Raw genomic sequence first — 20,001 nt, 5'->3', positions numbered from 1 at the left:
GGGTGCTCCGGTTTCCTCCCACAGTCCAAAGATGTGCAGGTTAGGTGGATTGGCCATGATAAATTGCCCTTGGTGTCCAAAATTGCCCTTAGAGTTGAGTGGGGTTACTGGGTTATAGGGATAGGGTAGAGGTGTTGACCTTGGGTAGGGTGCTCTTTCCAAGAGCTGGTGCAGACTCGATGGGCCGAATGGCCTCCTGCACTGTAAATTCTATGATAATCTATGAAACTGTCTCTATTCAAGCAGTATTAATTAATTGGCTTTTGAAAATTTGGATGCCATATCCAGATAAAAGAAGGAAATATTTATCAATTATTGCTTAAATTGTGATTAGATTTAAATCCATTGTCCAGATTAATTCATGTTTTTCATAGACTTTAGTAAAGGAGGAAGCGGTGGTGCAGTGGCATTATCACCGGACTAGTAATCCAGAGATTGGGTTCAAATCCCACTGTGGCAGATAGTGGGATTTGAATTCAATAAAAATCTGGAATTAATGGTGACCATGAAACCATTGTCGATTGTCACAAAACCCATCTGGTTCGCTAATGTAAATTAGGGAAGGAAATCTGTCCTTGCCTGGCCTACACATAGGAGTGATGACCGTCCTGTCTTCACATTGAGGACGCTCTCTATTGTGTTGTGTGGCACTACCACTGTGCTACCTGGGATCGACTTCAAACAGACCTAGCAACTCCAGTCTGGACATCCATGAGGCGCTATGGGTCATGAGCAGCAGAGTTGTACTCAACCGCAATCTGTACCCTCATGGCCTGGCATATCCCTCACTCTTCCATTTCTGCAAGCCAGGTTCAATTATCTAAAATTGAGTTGTCAATTTGGAGAAGCTACAACACAGGACTACTTGCTGCTTATGCAGCTTGGCATGCAAGTAATAGCCAGAACTAAGTGAATCCACAAACAACAGATCAAATCTAAACTCTGCAGCCCCGCCACATCCAGTCGTGAATAGCAGTTGGCAGTTAAACAACTCTGTTATATCCTCATCCTCACTGATGGTAGAGCCCAGCATATCAGTGCAAAAAACAATGCTGAAGCATTTGTAACAATCTTCAGCCAGAAGTGCCGATTGGTGATCCATCTTGGCCTCCTGAATGCCTCCAGCATCACCGATGCCAGTCTTCAGCCAATGAGATTCATTCCACGTGATAGCAGTTGCTGAAGGTCCTAGCAACATTCCGACAATAGTACTAAAGACTTGGTGCTCCAAAACCTGCTGCACCCGTAGCCAAGCAGGACAAGTCCAACCAATTATCACCCCATTAGTCTACTCTCGATCGTCCATAAAGTGATGAACAGTGCTTTCAGGTGGCACTTGTTTTGCAATAACCTGTTCACGGATGCTCAGTTTGGGTTCTGCCAGAGTCACTCAGCTCCTGACCGCATTACAGCTTTTGTTCAAACATGGGCAGAAAACTGAATTCCAGAGGTGAAGTGTGAATGACTTCCCTTGACAGCTGCATTTGACAGTGTCCTAGCAAAATGTTGGTCAGTGGGAATCCAGGGGTGGGGACCCTCTGCTGGTTGGAGTCCTACCTGGGGAAAAAAGGAGATTTCTGTGTTTGCTGGAGGTCAGTCATCTCAGTTCCAGGACATCACTGCAGACATTCCTTCGGGTAATGTCCTGGACCAACCAGCTGCTTCATTAATGACCTTCCTTCCACCATAAGATCACGTGAAGATGTTTGTTGATGTTTGTTCAATGTTCAACACCATTCGTGACTTTTCAGATACCTGAAGCAGTCTGTGTTCAAAAGCAGCAAGACCTGGGAAATATCCAGGTTTGGGCTGACAAGTGGCAAGTAACACATGCCAGGCAATGACAATCTCCAACGAGAGATAACCTAATCATCACCCCATGACATTCAATGCCATTACCATCATTGAATCTCTCACTGTCAGTGTCCTGAGTTACCAGTGACCAGAAACTGAATTGGACTAATTATTTGCATACTGTGGCTATAAGAGCAGGTCAGAGGCTGGGAATACTGCAGTGAGTAACTTTCCTCCTGATTTTCCAAAGTCTGTTCACCATCTACAAGGCACAAGTCAGGAGTCTGTTGAAATACTTTCCGTTTGCCAGTAGGGGTACAGCTACAACAACACTCTAAGCTTAACACCATCCAGAACAAAGCAGCCCACTTGATTGCTACCCCTTCCACAGACATTCATTCCCTCCACCATTGATGGAACAATGGCAGAAGTGTGTACCATCTACAGGATGCACTGAAGGAGCTCAGCTAGCCTTTTTGGGCTTCCAAATCCTTGAAAATTGCCACCTAAAAGGACAAGGGCAGCAGACACATGGGAACACCACCAACAGGAAGTTCCCCTCCCATATCACTCACCACCCTGATTTATCGCTGGGTCACAATCCTGGAACTCCCTCCTAACGGCACTTATCTCCTTCTAAAGGGCAATTCGGGATGGCCAATAAATGCTGATCTAGCCAGAGAGATAGAAAAGGGTCCAGAGGGGCAATTATTTCACAGGGTGGCGAGTGTCTGGAACGAGCTGCCAGAGGCAGTAGTAGAGGGGAGTACAATTTTGTCTTTTAAAAAACATTTAGACAGTTATATGGGAAAGCTGGGTTATAGAGGGTTGTGGTCTAAATGCAGGCAATTGGGACTAGCTTAATGGTAAAAGCTGGGCAGCATGGACAGATTGGGCCAAAGGGCCATTTTTCATGCTGGAAAACTCTATGATGCCCACATCCTGTAATTGGGTTATATTTGTTCCAGACTTTACCCCGTTTATCCATGGAACCCCAACTTTTGCACTACTGTTTCATTTTAACAATATACCTGAATTCAACCTTCCCATCTCTTGTTTAGATATTTCTCTTGGAAATTTCCCCCCCTTTCATTGAAAAAGGGCAAGGTGTTTTTTTATCTCGCTGGAATTTTCTTTTCACTCGAGTACCCTTATCTTCCATGATTTCCTTTTGTGTTGCACTGTTTTGGGTTCAAGATGAAAATATAGATATAAGTTTAAAGGTAAGAGATCTGGAGCAGGGACAGGAAAAACTGTGGAGAATTCTGTGACTGGAATTCACAGTCTGTTATTCAGGTAGAATCTGTTATTCAAGATTAGACTTGGATGAAGGAATGTGGGAATAGGTTGGGTAAATATGATTAGAACTATTTGTTCATATGAAGGTAAAATGCCAACACTGATCCAGATGGCCTTTATCTGCCTTGTAAATTGTATGTATGTACTTCTATGGTAGAATCCTAATTGCTTCACCATCCCAATTTTTCAATTTTAACCTAGCGTTTGGAAGTTGTGAGAATTTTTCATCTCATCACTTATATATAGTCTTCCTAGTATCTTTTAATGACATGCTTTCAAATTTTGGCCTTGCATACAGTAGAATGGGGTGAAAACTAAGCGATGGGAAATTTCAAAGCACATTGGGTTCCCAAGTAATGACATGCAATTGATACACGCTGGATACTTATACCGTTATGAATTCAGTCGGTGTAAACTACCTCAACCAGTAAATGCTTCAAATTCATGTATTGGATTCACTGTTCAAACCGTGCTTAAAAAATGAAAAGATCCCAATTGATTTGATTCAATGTTTAGTATTATTATTAGTTCTCTTGCCTTTGAGCCAGAATCATAGAATTTACAGTGCAGAAGGAGGCCATTCGGCCCATCGAGTCTGCCCCGGCTCTTGGAAAGAGCACCCCACCCAAGCCCACACCACCCTATCCCCATAACCCAGTAACCCCACTCAACCAACGCAAAGGGCAATTTTGGACACGAAGGGCAATTTATCACAGCCAATCCACCTAACCTGCACATCTTTGGACTGTGGGAGGAAACCGGAGCACCCGGAGGAAACCCACGCACACACGGGGAGAACGTGCAGACTCCGCACAGACAGTGACCCAGCTGGGAATCGAACCTGGGACCCTGGAGCTGTGAAGCAATTGCGCTAACCGCTATGCTACCGTGCTGCCCACACGGTATGTTGTGGGTTGAATCCACCTCCAGAATCTGAGCAGGTTGTCCAAGTTTATACATGAGCACAGTACTGAGAGCGTGCTGCATTGTTGGAAGATCTGTTATTTGAATGAGAATTTAAACTGGTGTTCCGCTTGCCTATTCTGATGGGTGGTAAAAATCATATAACATTTTTCAGTTTCTTTGTGCTGTGGCTAACATTCCTTCCTGAACCATTTGCACCAAAACTTATTAACTTCATCTTAATTATGTTTGTGGGATATTGTGTGGAAATTGATACAGATACTGAAACAGTCGGTGTCCATTTGCAGCAAGACTGGGTAGCATTCATGTTTTGGCTGATGAGTGGCAAATAATATTTGTGCTGCACAAGTGCTAGATAATGGCCATATCTAACAAGAGAGAATCCAACCATCGCCCATGATATTCATTAAAAGTAAAGTTGCCATTGTCCCAGATAACCATAGCTGACTGGTGGTGATTTAACCTGAGGATCGCCACACCTCAGGCGAGGGGCAAGGTTGAGAAGGGAGGGTCTTCATAATAACTTCAGCTGAAACGGGAATTGAACCCGCGCTTTGGCCTTGCTCTGCATCGCAAACTAGCTGTCCAGCCAACTGAGCTGAACCAACTCGCATACCATTTCTGAATTTCCCACTATCAACATCCTGTGGGTTACCATTGAAAGAAACTGAACTGCACCTGTCATAAATACTCTGTGACTACTGGGCAGAAACTTTAAATGCTTCTCAGTTAGTATGAGAACAGTCTACACAACATACGCTTGTTCCTGAATTTAGAAACTAGAGAGTTGTGAACACCACCCAGTCCATCACACAAACCCTCTTCCCATTCATTGACTCTGTCTACACCTCCCGCTGCCTTGGGAAAGCGGGCAGCATAATCAAAGACCCCTCCTATCCATGTACGGAATGATCAGTCTGAGCTGCACGCAGAACAATACTTTTCGCTGTACCTCGGTACACGTGACACTAAACAAATCCTATACAAGAGCTGGTCGGAGGCTTGGAATTCTGTGACGAGTAACTCACCACCTGTCCCCTGAAAGTTTGTCCACCACCTTCAAGGCACAAATCCGTGAACAAATACTCCACTTATCTGGATGAGTACTACTCCTAACAACACTAAAGCGTGACACCATCCAGTACAAAGTAGTTTGAATGATCGGCACCCCATCCACCACCGTAAACGTTTGCTCCCTCCACCATCGATGCACAGTGGCAGCAATGCTACCATATATAAGATGCACTGCACCAATTCACCAAGCTGTCTTGGACAGCACCTTCCAAAACTGCAACCTCAACCACCTAGACCAACAGCATTACCTGCAAGTTCCCTTCCAATTCTCACACCATTCTGATTTTGAAGTATATCACCTGTTTCTTTTCAAAGAATCAAAATCCTTGAACTCCCTTCCTATCGGCATTGTATGTGTACCTGCACTGGATGGACTACAGTTCATAGGCATTTTATTAATGGGTGTACTTTTGACTGTTAATGCACATTTTAAGTTAACTGAAAAGGCACTATTGCATGTATGAAACAAAATAAATTGTTAATATTTTGCCATGAAAGAGCTTTGTGTTGGTAGTGTAGAATAAAAGAAATGTGTTTACTAATTGCAAATTTCTAGTGTTAAATCTTGTTGGAAGAATGTTAAATCCATTTTCCCTACCCCTTGTCAGGTTTTATACACGCTGGAAAGAATGGGAATCTTGGTACTCTCAGAGTTTTGGGTTACATTTCTCACTGAGAGAGGAGCAATGGCAAGAGGATTGGGCATTCATTCTGTCCCTTGCAAGTCAGGTAAATGATCACTTTTCTACTGTCTTCTATGAAGATTATTTTTTGGAAATAATTTTTATTGAAATTTTATCGAGTTTTGTACAAGTTTACAAAAAACAAACAACACACAGTAATAGAAATAATCTCTCTTCCCCCCCCCCCCACAACAATATAAACTAAACCCGCCTAACAGCTAACAGTAACTAACTCTTTTAAAAAAATATATATATTTTATTGAAAATTTTTCGATCACAATTTTTTCCCCTTACATATCAAACATAACAAAAAAGAAAATTTAACAGTGAACAAATGGCTAATCAATATGGTAAACTAACCATTTAACATAAACTAAAACTTTCCACCCCCCTCCCCCTGGGTTGCTGCTGCTGGTCATCTGTCTTCCCTCTAACGTTCCCCTAGGTAGTCGAGGAATGGCTGCCACCGCCTGGTGAACCCTTGAGCCGATCCTCTCAGCGCAAACGTCATCTGCTCCAGTTTTATGAACCCCGCCATATCGTTTATCCAGGCCTCCAGTCCGGGGGGTTTCGCTTCCTTCCACATGAGTAAAACCCTACGCTGGGCTACTAGGGACGCAAAGGCCACAACGTCGGCCTCTTTCGCCTCCTGCACTCCCGGCTCATCCGCAACTCCAAATAGAGCTAGCCCCCAGCCTGGTTTGACCCGGACCTTCACCACCTTCGAGATCACTCCCGTCACTCCCTTCCAATACCCCTCCAGTGCCGGGCACGACCAAAACATATGTGCGTGGTTTGCCGGGCTTCCGCCGCACCTCCCACACTTGTCCTCCACTCCAAAGAACCTGCTCAATCTTTCTCCCGTTATGTGTGCTCTATGTAGCACCTTAAATTGAATCAGGCTAAGCCTGGCGCATGAGGAAGAGGAATTTACCCTGCTTTGGGCATCAGCCCACATACCCTCCTCTATCTCCTCCCCTAGCTCTTCTTCCCACTTTCCTTTTAGCTCGCCCACCAGCTCCTCCCCCTCTTCCCTCACCTCTTGGTATATCTCTGACACCTTGCCCTCCCCGACCCACACCCCCGAAAGCACTCTGTCCTGGATCCCCTGTGCCGGGAGCAGCGGAAATTCCCTCACCTGTTGTCTTGTGAACGCCCTCACCTGCATATATCTAAGGAAGTTTCCCCGGGGCAACTTATACTTTTCCTCCAATGCTCCCAAGCTCGCAAACGTCCCATCTATAAATAAATCTCCCACCCTCCTAATTCCCAACTGGTGCCAGCTCTGAAATCCTCCATCCATCCTTCCTGGGGCAAACCTGTGGTTGTTCCTGATTGGGGACCCCACCAGGGCTTCCCGCGCACCCCTCTGTCGCCTCCATTGTCCCCAAATATTCAATGTTGCTGCCACCACTGGGTTCGTGGTAAACTTTTTTGGTGAGAGCGGTAGCGGGGCCGTCACCAGCGCCTCTAGGCTCGTCCCTTTACAGGACTTTCTCTACAGTCTTTTCCATGCCGCTCCCTCTCCCTCCATCATACATTTATGAATCATCGCCACATTGGCGGCCCAATAGTAGTCGCCCAAATTCGGTAGCGCCAATCCTCCTCTGTCTCTGCTACGTTGTAGGAACCCCCTCCTTACCCTCGGGACTTTCCCTGCCCACACGAAGCTCGTGATGCTCCTGTCTATTTTTTAAAAAAAGGTCTTAGTGATTAGTATAGGGAGACACTGAAATACAAATAAGAACCTCGGGAGGACCATCATCTTAATTGCCTGCACTCTGCCCACCAACGACAGAGGCTGCATGTCCCACCTCTTGAAGTCCTCCTTCATTTGTTCTACCAATCGTGTCAGATTAAGTCTGTGTAAGGTTCCTCAGCTCCTAGCGATCTGAATCCCCAAGTATCGGAAGTTTCTTTCCACTTTCCTTCGAGGCAGGTCTTCTATCTCTCTACTCTGGTCCCCAGGGTGTATCACGAATAGTTCACTCTTCCCCATGTTAAGCCTATATCCCGAGAAATCTCCGAACTCCCTCAATATCTGCATGACCTCTGGCATCCCCCCCCACTGGGTCCGTCACATACAACAGTAGGTCATCTGCGTATAATGAGACTCGGTGTTCTTCTCCCCCTCTAATCACCCCTCTCCATTTCCTGGAGACTCTCAACGCCATGGCCAGAGGTTCAATTGCCAACGCGAACAACACTGGAGATAGCGGGCATCCCTGTCTTGTTCCCCTATATAGTCGGAAATACTCCGATCTTTGCCGACCCGTGACCACACTTGCCGTTGGGGCCCCATAAAGGAGTTTGACCCAGCTAATAAACCCATTCCCGAACCCAAACCTCCTTAGCACCTCCCATAAATACTCCCACTCCACCCTATCAAATGCCTTCTCTGCATCCATTGCCGCCACTATCTCTGCCTCCCCCTCCACTGGGGGCATCATTATCACTCCTAATAGTCGTCGCACGTTGACATTCAGTTGTCTCCCCTTTACGAACCCTGTCTGGTCTTCGTGCACCACCCCCGGGACACAGTCCTCTATCCTCGATGCCAGTACCTTTGCCAGCAATTTGGCGTCCACATTCAATAATGAAATAGGTCTAAAGGACCCGCACTGCAATGGATCTTTATCCCGCTTCAGAATTAGTGATATCGTCGCCTCCGACATTGTCGGGGGTAAAGTCCCTCCTTCCCTGGCCTCATTAAACGTCCTCACCAACAGGGGGGCCAACAAGTCCACGTATTTTCTATAAAATTCCACCGGGAACCAGTCTGGTCCCGGAGCCTTCCCTGCTTGCATATTCCCCAGTCCCTTAATAACCTCGTTCACCCCAATCAGTGCCCCCAGGCCTTCCACCTCCTGCTCCTCCACCCTCGGGAACCTCAATTGATCCAGGAACTGCCGCATCCCCTCCTCTCCCTCCGGGGGTTGGGACCTATACAATCCTTCATAAAAGGTCTTGAACACCTCGTTTATCTTCCCTGCTCTCCGCACCGTAGCTCCCTTTTCGTCTCTAATTCCCCCTATCTCCCTCGCCGCTGTCCTCTTTCGCAGCTGATGGGCCAGCAGGCGACTAGCCTTTTCCCCATATTCATACCCCCCCCCCCCCCCCCCCCCCCCCCCCCCCCCCCCCTCCCCTGTGCCGTCCTCCACAGCACCTCCGCCCTTCTGGTGGTCAAAAGGTCGAACTCCGTCTGGAGTCGTCTTCTCTCCCTGTACAGTCCCTCCTCCGGGGTCTCCGCAAATTCCCTGTCCACCCTTAAAATCTCCCCCAGTAATCTTTCCCTTTCCTTGGCCTCTGTTTTCCCTTTGTGGGCCCTAATGGAGATCAGCTCTCCTCTGACCACCGCTTTCAGTGCTTCCCATACCACTCCCACTCGGGCCTCCCCGTCGTCATTGGCCTCCAGGTACCTCTCAATACATCCCCGCACTTTCCACGCACTCCCTCATCCGCCATCAATCCCACATCCAATCGCCAGAGTGCTCGCTGCTCCCTTTCCTCTCCTAGTTCCAGGTCCACCCAGTGTGGGGCATGGTCCGAAACCGCTATGGCTGAATACTCAGCTTCTTCCACCCTGGAGATCAACGACCTTCCCAGAACAAAAAAATCTATCCGGGAGTACACTTTATGGACATGGGAGAAGAAGGAGAACTCCCTGGTCCTCGGTCTAAGAAATCGCCATGGATCCACTCCCCCCCCCATTTGGTCCATAAACCCCTTGAGCACCTTGGCCGCTGCCGGCCTTCTTCTGGTCTTCGATCTGGATCAGCACGGTGTTGAAGTCCCCTCTCAATATCAAGTTTCCTACCTCCAGGTCCGGTATACGGCCCAACATCCGTCTCATAAATCCCGCATCGTCCCAATTCGGGGCATATACATTAACCAGCACGACCTCCATTCCCTCCATACTGCCACTCACCATTACATATCTACCTCCGCTATCTGCTACAATGCTCCTTCCTTCAAATGCTACCCGTTTCCCCACCAATATGGCCACCCCTCTATTCTTTGCATCTAATCCTGAGTGGAACACCTGTCCCACCCATCCTTTCCTTAACCTAACTTGGTCCGCCACCTTCAGGTGCATCTCCTGGAGCATAGCCACGTCTGCCCTTAGTCCTTTCAAGTGCGCGAGCACTCGGGCCCTTTTAATCGGTCCATTCAGGCCTCTCACGTTCCACGTGATCAGCCTCACTAGGGGGCTACCTGCCCCCTTCCCGTGTCGACTAGCCATCACCTTCTCTAGGCCAGTCCCGTATCCCGCCTCCGCGCTCCCACTTGCTCCCCAGGCCTCGCATTCCATCCCCGTCCACCCACTCTTTAGCCATTTCCTCTTTGATTTCCGCAGCAGCAACCCAGTTATCCCCCCCCCCCCGCTAGATCCCCTTCTAGCTTGATGGCTGCCCCCATATTACTTCCGCAAGTCAGCTGACTTCAACTGACCCCGGCTACTCCTGCTCCCTCCTTGACCCCCCTGTGTGGGGAACTCCCATCTGCCTTGCGCCTGTCTTCCCGCCATTATCTTTCTGGCGCGGGAGCATCCCTTTATCTGACCCGCCTCTTGTGGCGCAGCTCCCTTTCCCCTCCCACTCCCATTCCTCATTCTCCGCCTATGTCCCTTCTTTCCCCCCTCACCGGCGCCCACATTTCTTAGTGTCTCCCCCCTTCCCAATTTACTTCTCAATTTACATCGACAATAACATTTCCTACAGTGTCAGTCCCTCAGTTCCGATCCAATTTCTCCTCTTTAATTTTTTTTTATTTTAAATATTTTATTGAAAATTTTTGGTCAACCATCACAGTACATTGTGTATCCTTTACACAATAATATAACAGTATAAATAACAATGTTTTATAAACAAAGAATAAATAATATATAACAAAAACGAAAACTAAAACTAAATGGCAACTGCCTTGTCTCAGATAAACACTCTCCAAAAATATGATTTAAGAGTCCAATATACAATTATTTATAGCAACGACCTGTACGTATTATACATATATATTAACAACCCTGAGAGTCCTTCTGGTTCCTCCCCCCCCCCCCCCCCCCCCCCCCCCCCCCCCCCCCCCCCCCCCCCGGGCTGCTGCTGCTGCCTTCTTCTTTTCCATTCCCTCTATCTTTCTGTGAGGTATTCGACGAACGGTTGCCACCGCCTGGTGAACCCTTGAGCCGATCCCCTTAGGACAAATTTAATCCGTTCCAGCTTTTTAAACCCTGCCATGTCATTTATCCAGGTCTCCACCCCCGGGGGCTTGGCTTCCTTCCACATCATCAGTATCCTGCGCCGGGCTACTAGGGACGCAAAGGCCAAAACATCGGCCTCTCTCGCCTCCTGCACTCCCGGCTCTTGTGCAACCCCAAATATAGCCAACCCCCAGCTTGGTTTGACCCGGACCCCCACCACTTTCGAAAGCACCTTTGTCACCCCCACCCAGAACCCCTGTAGTGCCGGACATGACCAGAACATGTGTGTGTGTGATTCGCTGGGCTTCTCGAGCATCTCGCACACCTATCCTCTACCCCCAAAAATTTACTGAGCTGTGCTCCAGTCATATGCGTCCTGTGTAACACCTTAAATTGCATCAGGCTTAGCCTGGCACACGAGGACGATGAGTTTACCCTACTTAGGGCATCTGCCCACAGCCCCTCCTCAATCTCCTCCCCCAGCTCCTCTTCCCATTTCCCTTTCAGCTCATCTACCATAATCTCCCCCTCGTCCCTCATTTCCCTATATATATCTGACACCTTACCATCCCCCACCCATGTCTTTGAGATCACTGTCCTGCACCTCATGCGCTGGGAGCTGCGGGAATTCCCTCACCTGTTGCCTCGCAAAAGCCCTAAGTTGCATATACCGGAATGCATTCCCTTGGGGCAACCCATATTTCTTGGTCAGCACTCCCAGACTTGCGAACTTCCCATCCACAAACAGATCTTTCAGTTGCGTTACTCCTGCTCTTTGCCATATTCCAAATCCCCCATCCATTCTCCCCGGGGCAAACCTATGGTTATTTCTTATCGGGGACCCCACCAAGGCTCCCGTCTTTCCCCTATGCCGCCTCCACTGTCCCCAAATTTTCAAAGTCGCCACCACCACCGGGTTTGTGGTGTATTTCTTCGGTGAGAACGGCAATGGGGCCGTCACCATAGCTTGTAGGCTAGTCCCCCTACAGGACGCCCTCTCCAATCTCTTCCACGCCGCTCCCTCCTCTTCTCCCATCCACTTACTCACCATTGAGATATTGGCGGCCCAGTAGTACTCACTTAGGCTCGGTAGTGCCAGCCCCCCCTATCCCTACTACGCTGTAAGAATCCCTTCCTCACTCTCGGGGTCTTCCCGGCCCACACAAAACTCATGATACTCTTTTCGATCCTTTTGAAAAAAGCCTTCGTGATCACCACCGGGAGGCACTGAAACACAAAGAGGAATCTCAGGAGGATTACCATTTTAACCGCCTGCACCCTCCCTGCCAGTGACAGGGATACCATGTCCCATCTCTTGAAGTCCTCCTCCATTTGTTCCACCAATCGCGTTAAATTTAACCTCTGCAATGTACCCCAATTCTTGGCTATCTGGATCCCCAAGTAATGAAAGTCCCTTGTTACCTTCCTCAGCGGAAAGTCCTCTATTTCTCTGCTCTGCTCCCCTGGATGCACCACAAACAACTCCCTTTTCCCCATGTTCAGTTTATATCCTGAGAATTCTCCAAACTCCCGAAGTGTCTGCATTATCTCTGGCATCCCCTCCCCCGGGTCCGCTACATATAACAACAAATCATCCGCATACAGAGATACCCGGTGTTCTTCTCCTCCTCTAAGTACTCCCCTCCACTTCTTGGAACCCCTCAATGCTATTGCCAGGGGCTCAATCGCCAGTGCAAACAATAATGGGGACAGAGGACATCCCTGCCTTGTCCCTCTATGGAGCCAAAAGTATGCAGATCCCCGTCCATTCGTGACCACACTCGCCACTGGGGCCCTATACAACAGCTGCACCCATCCAACATACTCATCTCCAAAACCAAATCTCCTCAGCACCTCCCACAAATAATCCCACTCCACTCTATCAAATGCTTTCTCGGCATCCATCGCCACCACTATCTCCGCTTCCCCCTCTGGTGGGGGCATCATCATTACCCCTAGCAGCCTCCGTATATTCGTATTCAGCTGTCTCCCCTTCACAAACCCAGTTTGGTCCTCATGGACCACCCTCTGGACACAATCCTCTATCCTCATTGCCATTACCTTGGCCAGAATCTTAGTGTCTACATTTAGGAGGGAAATAGGTCTATAGGACCTGCATTGCAGCGGGTCCTTTTCCTTCTTTAGGAGAAGCGATATCGTTGCCTCAGACATAGTCGGGGGCAGCTGTCCCCTTTCCTTTGCCTCATTAAAGGTCCTCATCAGTAGCGGGGCGAGCAAGTCCACATATTTCCTGTAAAATTCAACTAGGAATCCATCCGGTCCCGGAGCCTTCCCCGCCTGCATGCTCCTAATTCCTTTCACTACTTCCTCTATTTCAATCTGTGCTCCCAGTCCCACCCTTTCCTGCTCCTCCACCTTGGAAAATTCCAGCTGGTCCAGAAAGCCCATCATTCTCTCCCTCCCATCCGGGGGTTGAGCTTCGTATAATTTTTTATAAAATGCCTTGAACACTCCATTCACTCTCTCCGCTCCCTGCTCTATCTCTCCTTCCTCATCCCTCACTCCCCCTATTTCCCTCGCTGCTCCCCTTTTCCTCAATTGGTGGGCCAGCAACCTGCTCGCCTTCTCCCCATATTCGTTCTGTACACCCTGTGCCTTCCTCCACTGTGCCTCTGCAGTACCCGTTGTCAGCAAGTCAAATTCTACGTGTAGCCTTTGCCTTTCCCTGTACAATCCCTCCTCCGGTGCCTCCGCATATTGCCTGTCCACCCTCAGAAGTTCTTGCAGCAACGGCTCCTGTTCCCTACTCTCCAGCTTTCCTTTATGTGCCCTTATTGATATCAGCTCCTCTCTAACCACCGCCTTCAGCGCCTCCCAGACCACTCCCACCTGGACCTCCCCATTATCATTGAGTTCCAAGTACTTTTCAATGCACCCCCTCACCCTTAGACACACCCCCTCATCTGCCATTAGTCCCATGTCCATTCTCCAGGGTGGGCGCCCTTCTGATCCCTCCCCTATCTCCAAGTCCACCCAATGTGGAGCGTGATCCGAAATGGCTATAGCCGTATACTCCGTTCCCCTCACCTTCGGGATCAATGCCCTTCCCTAAACAAAAAAGTCTATTCGCGAATAGACTTTGTGGACATAGGAGAAAAACGAAAACTCCTTACTCCTAGGTCTGCTAAATCTCCATGGGTCTACTCCTCCCATCTGCTCCATAAAATCTTTAAGCGCCTTGGCTGCTGCCGGCCTCCTTCCAGTCCTGGACCTCGACCTGTCCAGCCCTGGTTCCAACACCGTATTGAAATCTCCCCCCATTACCAACTTTCCCACCTCTAGGTCCGGGATGTGTCCTAGCATACGCCTCATAAAATTGGCATCATCCCAGTTTGGGGCATATACGTTTACCAAAACCACTGTCTCCCCCTGTAGTTTGCCACTCACCATCACGTATCTGCCCCCGCTATCCACCACTATAGTCTTTGCCTCAAACATTACCCGCTTCCCCACTAATATAGCCACCCCCCTGTTTTTCGCATCTAGCCCCGAATGGAACACCTGCCCCACCCAACCTTCGCGTACATAGAACATAGAAAATACAGCACAGAACAGGCCCTTCGGCCCACGATGTTGTGCCGAACCTTTGTCCTAGATTAATCATAGATTATCATTGAATTTACAGTGCAGAAGGAGGCCATTCGGCCCTTTGAGTCTGCACCAGCTCTTGGAAAGAGCACCCTACCCAAACTCAACACCTCCACCCAACACCAAGGGCAATTTGGACATTAAGGGCAATTTATCATTGGCCAATTCACCTAACCCGCACATCTTTGGACTGTGGGAGGAAACCGGAGTACCCGGAGGAAACCCACGCAGACACGGGGAGGACGTGCAGACTCCGCACAGACAATGACCCAAGCCGGAATCGAACCTGGGACCATGGATCTGTGAAGCAATTGTGCTATCCACAATGCTACCGTGCTGCCCTTAAGAACAAATAAATCTACACTATATCATTTTCCCGTAATCCATGTACCTATCCAACAGCTGCTTGAAGGTCCCTAATGTTTCCGACTCAACTACTTCCACAGGCAGTGCATTCCATGCCCCCACTACTCTCTGGGTAAAGAACCTACCTCTGATATCCCTCCTATATCTTCCACCTTTCACCTTAAATTTATGTCCCCTTGTAATGGTGTGTTCCACCTGGGGAAAAAGTCTCTGACTGTCTACTCTATCTATTCCCCTGATCATCTTATAAACCTCTATCAAGGCCCCCCTCATCCTTCTCCGCTCTAATGAGAAAAGGCCTAGCACCCTCAACCTTTCCTCGTAAGACCTACTCTCCATTCCAGGCAACATCCTGGTAAATCTTCTTTGCACCTTTTCCAGAGCTTCCACATCCTTCCTAAAATGAGGCGACCAGAACTGTACACAGTACTCCAAATGTGGCCTTACCAAAGTTTTGGACAGCTGCATCATCACCTCACGGCTCTTAAATTCAATCCCTCTGTTAATGAACGCGAGCACACCATAGGCCTTCTTCACAGCTCTATCCACTTGAGTGGCAACTTTCAAAGATGTATGAACATAGACCCCAAGGTCTCTCTGCTCCTCCACAATGCCAAGAACTCTACCGTTAACCCTGTATTCCGCATTCATATTTGTCCTTCCAAAATGGACAACCTCACACTTTTCAGGGTTAAACTCCATCTGCCACATCTCAGCCCAGCTCTGCATCCTATCTATGTCTCTTTGCAGCCGACAACAGCCCTCCTTACTATCCACAACTCCACCAATCTTCGTATCGTCTGCAAATTTACTGACCCACCCTTCAACTCCCTCATCCAAGTCATTAATGAAAATCACAAACAGCAGAGGACCCAGAACTGATCCCTGCGGTACACCACTGGTAACTGGGCTCCAGGCTGAATATTTGCCATCCACCACCACTCTCTGACTTCTATCGGTTAGCCAGTTCGTTATCCAACTGGCCAAATTTCCCACTATCCCATGCCTCCTTGCTTTGTGCAGAAGCCTACCATGGGGAACTTTATCAAATGCCTTACTAAAATCCATGTACACTACATCCACTGCTTTACCTTCATCCACATGCTTGGTCACCTCCTCAAAGAATTCAATAATATTTGTAAGGCAAGACCTACCCCGCACAAATCCGTACTGACTATCCCTAATCAAGCAGTGTCTTTCCAGATGCTCAGAAATCCTATCCTTCAGTACCCTTTCCATTACTTTGCCTACCACCGAAGTAAGACTAACTGGCCTGTAATTCCCAGGGTTATCCCTAGTTCCTTTTTTGAACAGGGGCACGACATTCGCCACTCTCCAATCCCCTGGTACCACCCCTGTTGACAGTGAGGACGAAAAGATAATTGCCAACGGCTCTGCAATTTCATCTCTTGCTTCCCATAGAATCCTTGGATATATCCCATCAGGCCCGGGGGACTTGTCTATCCTCAAGTTTTTCAAAATGCCCAACACATCTTCCTTCCTAACAAGTATTTCCTCGAGCTTACCAATCTGTTTCACACTGTCCTCTCCAACAATATCGCCCTTCTCATTTGTAAATACAGAAGAAAAGTACTCATTCAAGACCTCTCCTATCTCTTCAGACTCAATACACAATCTCCCGCTACTGTCCTTGATCGGACCTACCCTCGCTCTAGTCATTCTCATATTTCTCACATATGTGTAAAAGGCCTTGGGGTTTTCCTTGATCCTACCCGCCAAAGATTGTTCATGCCCTCTCTTAGCTCTCCTAATCCCTTTCTTCAGTTCCCTCCTGGCTATCTTGTATCCCTTCAATGCCCTGTCTGAACCTTGTTTCCTCAGCCTTACATAAGTCACCTTTTTTCTCTTAACAAGACATTCAACCTCTCTTGTCAACCATGGTTCCCTCACTCGACCATCTCTTCCCTGCCTGAGAGGGACATACATATCAAGGACACGTAGCACCTGTTCCTTGAACAAGTTCCACATTTCACTTGTGTCCTTCCCTGCCAGCCTATGTTCCCAACTTATGCACTTCAATTCTTGTCTGACAACATCGTATTTACCCTTCCCCCAATTGTAAACCTTGCCCTGTTGCACGTACCTATCCCTCTCCATTACTAAAGTGAAAGTCACAGAATTGTGGTCACTATCTCCAAAATGCTCCCCCACTAACAAATCTATCACTTGCCCTGGTTCATTACCCAGTACTAAATCCAATATTGCCCCTCCTCTGGTCGGACAATCTACATACTGTGTTAGAAAAGCTTCCTGGACACACTGCACAAACACCACCCCATCCAAACTATTTGATCTAAAGAGTTTCCACTCAATATTTGGGAAGTTGAAGTCGCCCATGACTACTACCCTATGACTTCTGCACCTTTCCAAAATCTGTTTCCCAATCTGTTCCTCCACATCTCTGCTACTATTGGGGGCCTATAGAAAACTCCTAACAAGGTGACTGCTCCTTTCCTATTTCTGACTTCAACCCATACTACCTCAATAGGGTGATACTCCTCGAACTGCCTTTCTGCAGCTGTTATACTATCTCGAATTAATAATGCCACCCCCCCACCTCTTTTACCACCCTCCCTAATCTTATTGAAACATCTATAACCTGGGACCTCCAACAACCATTTCTGCCCCTCTTCTATCCAAGTTTCCGTGATGGCCACCACATCGTAGTCCCAAGTACCGATCCATGCCTTAAGTTCACCCACCTTATTCCTGATGCTTCTTGCGTTGAAGTATACACACTTCAACCCATCTCCGTGCCTGCAAATACTCTCCTTTGTGAGTGTTCCCTTCCCCACTGCCTCATTACATGCTTTGGCGTCCTGAATATCGGCTACCTTAGTTGCTGGACTACAAATCCGGTTCCCAGTCCCCTGCCAAATTAGTTTAAACCCTCCGAAGAGTACTAGCAAACCTCCCTCCCAGGATATTGGTGCCCTCTGGTTCAGATGCAACCCGTCCTGCTTGTACAGGTCCCACCTTCCCCAGAATGCGCTCCAATTATCCAAATACCTGAAGCCCTCCCTCCTACACCATTCCTACAGCCACGTGTTCAACTGCACTCTCTCCCTATTCCTAGCCTCGCTATCACGTGGCACCGGCAACAAACCAGAGATGACAACTCTGTCTGTGTCCCCCCCAGGCGGTGCCCCGCCCGCCCATCCCACCCCATCCCAGCTCCCCCCTCTCCCCAGCAGCAGCAGCCCAATAATTCCCCCCCCCCCGCTAGATCCCCCACTAGCGTAGTTACACCCCCCATGTTGCTCCCAGAAGTCAGCAAACTCTGGCCGACCTCGGCTTCCCCCCCCGTGACCTCGGCTCGCACCGTGCGACGCCCCCTCCTTCCTGCTTCCCTATTCCCGCCATGATTATCATAGCGCGGGAACCGAGCCCGCGCTTCCCCCTTGGCCCTGCCCCCAATGGCCAACGCCCCATCTCTTCCACCTCCTTTCCTCCCCCCCACCACCTCCTGTGGAAGAGAGAAAAGTTACCACATCGCAGGATTAATAACATAAAACTCCTCTTTCCCCCCTTTTTACCCCCCTCTTCGCCCCCCATACTCGCCCCACCACTTTGTTTCAAACGTTCTTTTTTTAATAACCCGCTCATTCCAATTTTTCTTCCACGATAAAAGTCCACGCCTCATCCGCCGTCTCAAAGTAGTGGTGCCTCCCTTGATATGTGACCCACAGTCTTGCCGGTTGCAGAATTCCGAATTTTATCATCTTTTTGTGAAGCACCGCCTTGGCCTGATTAAAGCTCGCCCTCCTTCTCGCCACCTCCGCACTCCAGTCTTGGTATACGCGGATCACCGCGTTCTCCCACTTACTGCTCCGAGTTTTCTTTGCCCATCTAAGGACCATCTCTCTATCCTTAAAATGGAGGAATCTCACCACTATGGCTCTAGGAATTTCTCTTGCTCTCGGTCCTCGCGCCATCACTCGGTATGCTCCCTCCACCTCCAGCGGACCCGCCGGGGCCTCCGCTCCCATTAACGAGTGCAGCATCGTGCTCACACATGCCACGACGTCCGCTCCCTCCGCATCTTCAGGAAGACCAAGAATCCTTAGGTTGTTCCTCCTTGCGTTGTTCTCCAGCGCCTCCAGCCTTTCCACACATCGTTTATGGTGTGCCTCGTGCATCTCCGTCTTCACCACCAGGCCCTGTATGTCGTCCTCATTCTCGGCAGCCTTTGCCTTCACGACCCGAAGCTCCCGCTCCTGGGTCTTTTGCTCCTCCTTTAGCCCTTCGATCGCCTGTAATATCGGGGCCAACAGCTCCTTCTTCATTTCCTTTTTGAGTTCTTCCACGCAGCGTTTCAAAAACTCGTGTTGTTCAGGGCCCCATATTAAACTGCCACCTTCCAACGCCATCTTGGTTTTTGCTTGCCTTCCTTGCCGCTGCTCTAAAGGACCCACCGCAATCTGGCCACCTTCTTCTCCTTTTTTCATCCGTATCCAGGGGGGGATTCCCTTCTGGTTCACCGCACAGTACTTTTAGCCGTTAAAATTGCCGTTGGGGCTCTTATTAAGAGCCCAAAAGTCCGTTCCACCGGGAGCTGCCGAAACGTGCGACTCAGCTGGTCATCGCCGCACCCGGAAGTCCCAATTTCTCTTTAATAAAGGTCCATGCTTCTTCCGCCGTTTCGAAATAGTGATGTCTCTCCTGGTACGTGACCCATAGTCGTGCCGGCTGCAGCATCCCGAACTTCACCTTTTTGTGTAACACCTCCTTGGCTCGGTTAAAACTCGCCCTCCTTCTCGCCACCTCCGCACTCCAATCCTGGTACACCCGTACCACTGCATTCTCCCATCTGCTACTCCGTACTTTTTTAGCCCATCTCAGGACCTCTTCTCTATCTTTAAGGCGGTGAAATCGCACGATTGTCGCCCTAGGTGGTTCTCCCGCTTTTGGTCTTCTCGCCGGGATCCAATGTGCCCCCTCCACCTCTAAGGGGCCCGCAGGGGCCTCAGCTCCCATCAACGAGCTTAGCATCGTGCTTACATAAGCCCCGCAATCCGCTCCTTCCACTCCCTC

General features: G+C 48.9%; 1 protein-coding gene across 4 annotated transcripts in view; it reads left to right on the top strand.

Moving 5' to 3' along the window:
* zranb1b (zinc finger, RAN-binding domain containing 1b) overlaps positions 1 to 20,001 on the top strand; it is a 132,232-nt gene that overhangs the window by 93,868 nt on the left and 18,363 nt on the right. For all 4 annotated transcript variants that reach the window (XM_072479249.1, XM_072479247.1, XM_072479245.1 and 1 more), the window contains one exon: positions 5,700 to 5,820. In XM_072479249.1, the coding sequence (XP_072335350.1) occupies positions 5,700 to 5,820 (121 nt within the window). The remainder of the gene's footprint in view (positions 1 to 5,699; positions 5,821 to 20,001) is intronic.

The sequence above is a fragment of the Scyliorhinus torazame genome, chromosome 16 (assembly GCF_047496885.1).
Source record: "Scyliorhinus torazame isolate Kashiwa2021f chromosome 16, sScyTor2.1, whole genome shotgun sequence".
Classification (NCBI taxonomy): domain Eukaryota; kingdom Metazoa; phylum Chordata; class Chondrichthyes; order Carcharhiniformes; family Scyliorhinidae; genus Scyliorhinus; species Scyliorhinus torazame.
Note: the sequence above shows the minus strand (reverse complement) of the source record. Positions and strands in the feature narration are given on the sequence as shown.